This window comes from Teleopsis dalmanni, chromosome 1 (assembly GCF_002237135.1).
Source record: "Teleopsis dalmanni isolate 2A chromosome 1, ASM223713v2, whole genome shotgun sequence".
NCBI classification, from domain to species: Eukaryota; Metazoa; Arthropoda; class Insecta; order Diptera; family Diopsidae; genus Teleopsis; species Teleopsis dalmanni.
Window position 1 is genome coordinate 156412707 of NC_051846.1, and position 8148 is coordinate 156420854.

At 29.1% G+C, this 8148-nt stretch overlaps 2 protein-coding genes across 2 annotated transcripts in view; both read right to left on the reverse strand.

Moving 5' to 3' along the window:
- LOC119669536 (G2/mitotic-specific cyclin-B3-like) overlaps positions 1 to 7949 on the reverse strand; it is a gene marked incomplete at its 3' end in the record, with an annotated part of 13697 nt that extends 5748 nt beyond the window's left edge. Inside the window, exon 1 of the mRNA XM_038079457.1 lies at positions 7928 to 7949. The remainder of the gene's footprint in view (positions 1 to 7927) is intronic.
- On the reverse strand, positions 6118 to 8080 carry LOC119666525 (G2/mitotic-specific cyclin-B3-like). Its single transcript, XM_038075808.1, has 2 exons — positions 6361 to 8080; positions 6118 to 6218 (listed from the first exon to the last, which is right to left on the reverse strand). Exons 1-2 carry the CDS (start codon positions 8024 to 8026, stop codon positions 6118 to 6120), a joined length of 1767 nt encoding a protein of 588 aa, XP_037931736.1. The 5' UTR covers positions 8027 to 8080.
- Positions 8081 to 8148: the final 68 nt, after the last annotated feature.

The following is an 8148-nucleotide window of genomic DNA, read 5'->3' on the forward strand; positions in this document are numbered from 1 at the left end:
CTAATGTCCACAGATAATAATTTATAAAGCTTTTGGAATGAAATGGATAAATGTTGTTGATGTCGTGATGTTAGTCAGCCAATTTGGGTTACAAGAATTTGAAACAGATTAATACAATCTAATACGGATTGATCGAACCTGATGTTACCAGACGAAACCTGATGTGCACTAATAAGACTAGACGTAAAACACCGAGTTAATGTGGGTTGGGCGAGCTAGCTTGCATTATGGCAATTTAATATGGGTTAATACGAACTTGCAAAGACTTATATATACTCACTATTACTTTGTCGAAGTGCTAGTTTCAATCATGCTATTTACAAATTTTAGTAATTTGACTTAAATTTGGTTTTGGAGAAATAAAAATTAAAAATTAACCCATCAATTGCTTTGTGATATTTCATTGACAACCATCTCAGTATTTTATTCAATTTATTAGTAAGTTGATTTATTTCAATATAAATACAAATAAAACTAAGTTATCTTGTTAAAGTTGCGGTTCTCTGCAGAAGAATTTTTTAGGGACAGCATATTATATTTTATAGACCCCAGCTTATCATTTTACTATTCTTATGATCGTAAAATATTTGAGGCACCAGTTTAATCATATTTGAAATGTTCCATCCCTTTCTCAGCCTGTTTCTTCTATGTCTATCGCTTTTTAAATATGTCATAGCAATCTAAAATGCTGAATTTTAATATATTTTACCACATTCTGTCTCTTTGTTTCATAATCGGGAAACTTATGATAAAGAACAATATCTTTGAATCAACTAATGATTATTGATTGATTATCTAATCAATTAATTTGATAATTGGTTATCCAGTTATGTAACTGCTTGAGCAAAACAATATGGAGGCAGGGGCGGATAACGATGTCCAAATATTACTAAAGTTTGCTATGCTTATTATAAAATGAAAACATATTCAATGCTCTCTTCAGCTGTTCCAAACTTAAACTCTTCAAAACGAGCATCAAAAGAATTCTGTTCTTTGGTTCGGAGACTTAGATAGTTACATACCACAACTACCGAACTATCAAATTCCGAATTTTATCGATAAGTATCAACGTCGTATTTCCTGAATTTTGACCAAGCAATATCTTTAACAACAATTCATATCAGTGGCGTAACTACAGGGAAGCGACTGGAAGCAACGCTTTCGGGCCCACGAATTTAGGGGGCCCCATTATAAATTTATGTATTCATTGTATTTATTTTTAATAAATTCTCAAAAGTGGGACGAAACGATTTGCCGTATAGTTGTGCTTCGATCCTCAATTTCTATCGGTGCTATATTTAAATCTGCATCTACTCCATATTGCAAAATATTTCATTAACCATTAACATATACCAAATTTCATTGGAGTATCAAAAAGCTGAGTTCAAAAGCTGAGAGAGTAGTTTGAACTGAAAAGGTATATATATACTTTATTGATATATACTTTATAGTATTTGCGACGTTTCCTTTAATGCGTTACGAAAATCTGGATAAATTTTATATACCCTTTTTACACTTTTTCGTGTAAAGGGTGTAAAAAGATGTTAGTAGGGGCCCCTTAGTTAGTAGTTGCTTATAGGCCTAAAAAATGTAGTTACGCCACTGATTCATATATCATTTATTTTATATCATATATCTTTAACAACAATTCAAATAATTATTATGGGAATAACCGTTCATTGTATATCGAGTAATCACCTAGCAAATTAAAGAATCCAATCCAACTTGGACTGCAGATACTGCAGGGAAGAGAGAGAAATCACATGTCATGTGCTAGAGAAACGGCCGGCACTGATGTACAAGTGAAACAAACAGCTAGGAGGGTGTTTCATGAAACATACAGAATTAAGGCTAGGAAAGATAGGCGCTATACAGTTTTTCCTTAAATAAATCGGACTTAAAGAAACACTCTAATCCGACTAAGGGTCACAATAGATCTTTTAGGTCAAAGTGCACTATCCCTTATTCAAATAATAATAATTTTATAGAAACCTTATATGTTCCAGAGCACTTTAAAGATGTTATTTCAGTTAGAGATTCCCTCTTATAATATATTGGTTTTGTTTTCTTTAATTCAATGACAGAGTTTTATTTATTATTCATTAAATCAGACTTTCTTTAAATTGGATATTTACTGTAATATTAGCGAATTACAAAACCTACAAAAATATATATCTAATATTAATATTGGTTATGGGAGGTTTCGGAAGGTAGTGAACTGAAACAACAAAAATTCCTTTCTTTATATTATTTTTTAATGAATTGAATTTTTAGCTGTTTCGAAAATTTCCAAATATCCATCATTAGTAGTCTTGGAAACTATTTCTCATATTTAATTATTTGTAAATAATTTTTTGAGACTGCAAGTACCAGGAATTGTACTCCTGCCCTGTTACGGTAACTCCCACTTAAAGAAATAATTTATACAGAAGAGTTTCTTTTATACTGAAATTTTATTTAGGGTTAATATGACTTAAGTTATGACTTAATCAGATTATAAAAGGAATAAATGTGAATAATAAGAAGAAATAAAAATTTTAATTACAAATTTAAGCGAAACTGATTTTCCTTTTAAAAGAACTCAATTTTTTTTTATGAAGGTGAATTTATTATTTTCCTTAGAATTAAAAATTTTAATTCCAGATTCACTTTCAATGAATTTTTCATGCTTTCCATTCTTAAAGTAATTTTGGGTCATAAATTTTATTTACAAATTGGAAGCATGTAATATTAAATTTTATACTCATTAGAGCAAATTAAAACACGATTTATACAATTAAATAAAATAACACATAATTAAAGCATACAGATACAGAATAATAATTATAATCAAACACGAAAGATATTTCTAATGCAATAACTTACAAGGCAAGAATAGAATAGGCAACAAATGAGAATATTCTTATTCTTAGGTATCTATGTATCTATGTTATGTATCTAGAAAGAAAACAAAGAAAAGTAATTAACTAAAAGTGTAAAGAAAAAAGTTCATGAAAATTTCAATTTCATGTTTTAAAAAGTTTTGTAATGCTTCTTTTTGAATTCTGGACATATAAGTTTTTTCTACCAGAATTCTTTAACCGAAACATAATCTGTATATAGAAGTTGATACTATAAACTTTAAATCTTGTTTGCAAACGGTTTTCCACATTTTTTGTTTTGTTTTAAATTATTTTTAATTATATCCAATATGAGGTCAGTTTGATCAATCAAAATGTTTTGTTTTTGTCATAAATCATTTTTGTTGTAATTTTATACACGAGCTGGTGGTCGTTACACCTCAAAACATTCCAGCGAAAAAGCAGAGGAAACAATCTGAAAGATACAAATGAAAACGTACTTTGATGTTTCGGAAAATTATGATTCATGCGTTACTACACTTGCTGTATACGTGTTTCGCTTTTGTACCGGTAAGAATCTATCTCGGACATTAAGCCAGCTTAGATTTTTGACTGAAGTGAAGCATAACACTAAATCATAAAATATCAACTTCAAATTAGTTCGTTGTCGTTAAGGTGCATACAAAAGATATTTTCTTACATGCAAAGCCATGTTAATATTTATATAAGCCAGTTTACGCCAAATAAAGGCTATTAACCCCGTTTTTATGACCCTTGCAGCACATTCTGTGTTCTTCAGCTTTAGCTTTATCTGGCATGGAACTAGCAATTGTACCAACAAATTAGTGAAAAAATGTGAATTAAAACAAAAATACATCATTGCTTTAATTCGTTGGATTTTGTTATTTTTTTTCTTTTTGTTTATGTATTTTTTTTTATTTAATTTTACGTGTTATTAATTTGTTTTTTGATATACTTAACGTTGTTGTTGTTTTGATTTATGTCAGTTTCGACAGCTGCTCACTTGTCAAATCAAAGTGCTATGACGGTAGCTTTTCTTCTCTTTTTTATGGTTTTCCAAAAGACTCTTGGAGGATTATGCGAGTGTGCATTCAAAAGAGTAGCCAGAGGAGATTTAAAATTATAATGTACTTGGGAAACAAACGACTTAAGTAACAAACTTAAGCTTATGTAATCTGTGTAATGCAGAAGATTCAATATGCTTTGCGATACGTCTTTACGATATGAGAAGTAAATATCCATGTCAACCTGTGTGTACCGATTAGTAGTTGTCTACTGTCTGCTTTTAAAGATATGTGCTTTAAACGGACTTCATGTTATTTATTACTGCAGTTATCTTTAGAACTTGTTAGTTTATAACATTAACTGTTAAAAAACTTTAACAAAGACTTTTATATTTTTCACACATATGGTGTGAAAATGGTCTATTCAATTCAACAAGATTATCGTATGCATTAAAGCAGATATCGCGAAACTCATAATACATATATACTGTCTAAATAGATAAGATCTTAGAGTACGTGAGCGTAGAAAAATTCCATAATAAAATTGTTTTGCAAAGTTTAAGTATGATCTAAGAGTACAAGAGAAGTCCTATGCTGCAATGGGAGATACAGGAATTGATGATGATGCTTAAGAGTACAAGAAATGAAACCGCAAAAACAGAGTTCAGTAAAAAAGTCTATGTGTCTTTATAAAATGGACTGAAATTAATAATAGAAAGAACAAATAGATAAATATAAAAAAAGGAAGAATTTGATGCTTTTAACTGTGAAGGCAGATAGTGTAAATCAGCTTGACAAATAATTGATAAAATTGTAGCTCAAGTTAAGCCGACAAATCATAATAATAACAATATTAATTAACAATATAAATTATTAATAATACTAAGCTAGAATTAACTGGATCATATGTTCAAAGTACAATTCGTTTATAATTTTAAATAAAACCTTCCAAAAATTTATTGCTGTAAAATATTATATATACCAATTGATTTCTTATTTCTGACAGATTTTGAAAATTTAAAGTAAAATAGAGGAAACACAGCATCAACACAGCATGTTTTTTTATAAGATCTATATTGTAAGAATTAATTTTCAAATGCTTTAAAAAGTTTGGCTACAGAAACACCAGATCAGGTTCAGACCTAAGATTTCGAAAAGTTTAGGCTGAAAATCTTTATACTGATTTTGATATAAGATTATGTTACTTTGATTTAACCTAGCAATAAAAAAAATAGATAGTGATAAAATTATTTTACTGAAAAGAATGCAGGTATAATATGTTCACACTCTGATGATTTAGCACTATTTGCAATTAGTATAACTATATTAAGAAAGGTTTCTATGGAGCTCGAGATTTATTGAAATCTAACGCAGTGGTTTAAAAAAATATGAAATTAAGTCTGAATAATTTATCAAATCCAAACGTCTCTTCAATGCTAACAATTTCAAAGAGAAGTAATATAAGAACACTTAGCATTTAATTAAGGCATAATTTTTTAATCTTTGTTTGAAAATTTCTGTTGAATGAATTTTAAGAATTTTAAATTGAGTAATTTTAATGGACACTTTTACAATAAATTCGTTATGTACAATTTCTACTTTCTCTTTCAAAGTTAGCACCTATAGCCTAACAAATTATGTACGGACTATAAACTAATTAAATAAATATTTGAATATTTTCTAATGTTACTGATGATCGTGTACTTGGCAATACACGAAACAGTTTTGTGTGATCAGCCAGATTTTAATAAATTAATTAAAATTTATAATTTTTGTTTCTTCATTACTGTTCGAACCCTTCTAGTTAGCACTTTTCTTTTATAAATTTGTGTACACTTTCACTTGATTTAATTGGCTGATCATGTGTTTATTTCAAAATGCATGTATGAAATAGAAAGCATTTAAATTTTTATGACTAAAAAATCAATAAATAAATTTATATAATGTTTTCTAATCGACAGATCTTTGCTCTTCAAAGAGCTTTGAATTCATCTAATAGGGTTTTAAAAGTTTCAAAATTATAATGAAATTATGGAAATTAGATTTTCATATCGACAATGAAAGAAGTGTGAACAGTTTATAAAACATATTTTTTTTAAGAAACTTGAAAAAAATAAACTTCCGATTTATAAAACTTGGAATTAAGTTATCCAATAAGAGCATCTGTTTGACAGAATTAACACTGTAAGAGTGTATATAAATAATAGAATCTATCTATCTAGCAAACTCTAAAAGTGCATTTGAATATATATTTAATTCGATTGCACTACAGAAATTTCACAAATTTTTAGAAAATTTCGTAAAAGTCGCAGTCTTTTTTGTATTCTCACAACACTAATATAAACCAAATTTGCTTAAAGAAAAATATTTTATAAATTGCATAATGTTTAGTATTACTATAAAAATATAATGTAACAAACACACAATAAAACAGATATAAATATAAAATAAAATACATAAATACAAATTTTAACTATAATTTTAGAAATTGTTGAATTTATCGAAACTAAAATCTAAATTATCTTCGAAAAGTCCTACAGTGGTCATCAATGGTACTTTAGCGACTTCGTGGAATATTTCGCGAGAATATTTTTTTCGTATAGCCTTTATTTTATAATTTTTTACTCGATGTAATCCTGCATTTAGTACGACTACAACCATAGCAAACTCTTCCAATTTATATCCACTGTAATATTCTAGCTTTTCGGTCCATCCTTTCTTTTCACCGAACATACGCAACGCCATATACAAAGTTGCTGCTGCCAATTGTGAATCGCTAAACGATATTGTCACATAATCCATTAATGCTGATTCTAGTATATAACAAGCCAATGTTAAGGTTACACTATTGATTTCAGCACAACGAGCATACCGACGTAGAAAATTATATGACAAAGGAATGCCTATATCGTAATCAATTGTTTTTAACACGTTCATCTCCATTTTTATAAGCTCATTGCGTTTGTAGATACCATTACATACATAGAGAAAATCTTCTACCAAAGGCACCCTTTGTTCATCGTACTTACAAGCAATAAAAAGTGCAATGGCACCTAACAGTATTATCTGATCTTTATTAATTATAACACGACACAAATAGAGATCAACTATCTTAATAGCTAAATAGAGCGTTTCATCGTTTAAATCAAATCCCTCTTGCACTTTAACCATCCAGTCAATTAGTCGAGAGCGGAGCGATTTAGATAGATTTATTTGTTTTACCATATAATCTGTAATAGGGAATTTTTTTTCCCGTTCTTTCAGGTAATCGAAAATATCCTTTGCGTAATGAGATACTGCATAAGGATCATCCCAATTTAATTTATCAAAATCGATTGTTATATTATCACAGACCACTTCGCTTTTATCATTTATTTGTAACTCTGAAGATGTTTTGGTAGCATCACAGCTCTGTGAAAAGTGTACGCACTCCGCTCTTGGCATATATTCAGCTGTAGACATGTGCACTCTCTGTTCAGTTTTATTAAATATATTAGAAATACGGGGAGGAGTTGGTTTACTTAGTAAATCAATCGACATTGGCATGGTAGGCTCAATTATAGCAAATGGTTCAGTAAAGTAATTTTTTTTAACGTTTAAGTGTGCTGGTACCATAATTTTATTTATCTCATTCATTAATAAGTTATTTTTATTCGATTTTGTTGTAACCTTAGAGAGATTTGAAAAGTCACTGTTAACATTCGCGACGTTTTTTAATATTTGTTCATGCTGACCAGTTCGATTGTCGCTCTTTTTTACCGTGATTTGTTCCCGAGTACGCTTTTCTAGATACAATGTCTTGGGCATGGTCATTTTTACTTTATTTTCGATTTTTTCAGTTTTTATTGAGCTTTTCGCAGTCTTTTGTTTATCATGCGTCTGCGCCATATCTTTTAATATTCGTTCACTTTTTTTTAACATGATTTCCTGTTTAGCAATCTTTTCAAGATTTATTATACTGGTTAAGGCCATCATTCCTGAGTTATTTGTGAAGCTCTTTAATGCAGCGCGCTTGTTTTTTATTGAATTTTTTTCGGGATTTTGTTTACCATGAGTTTTTACCGTATCCTCGTTTTGATCTCGAGCTGTCCTTTGGAAAAAATCCTTAGGAAACATTGATACAACATATTCTTTATTAGATTCATCATTCAAGGTACTCATTGTTTTAGATTATTTACTTGTCCTTTTAGCTCGAGATCTATTTAAACTTTCTTTCATTTGTTGAAAAGAATATGTATACAAAAATATTTGATTGAATATTCTATGATACATAATTGAAAAAG

Excerpts from the sequence above, each read along its gene's own strand:
- LOC119666525 (XM_038075808.1), bottom strand. The coding sequence starts at position 8,026 with ATGAGTACCTTGAATGATGAATCTAATAAAGAATATGTTGTATCAATG. Across the intron at positions 6,219-6,360 it reads AGATTTTAGTTTCGATAAAT|CAAATTTGGTTTATATTAGT; the intron begins TCAACAATTTCT and ends TTTTTCTTTAAG.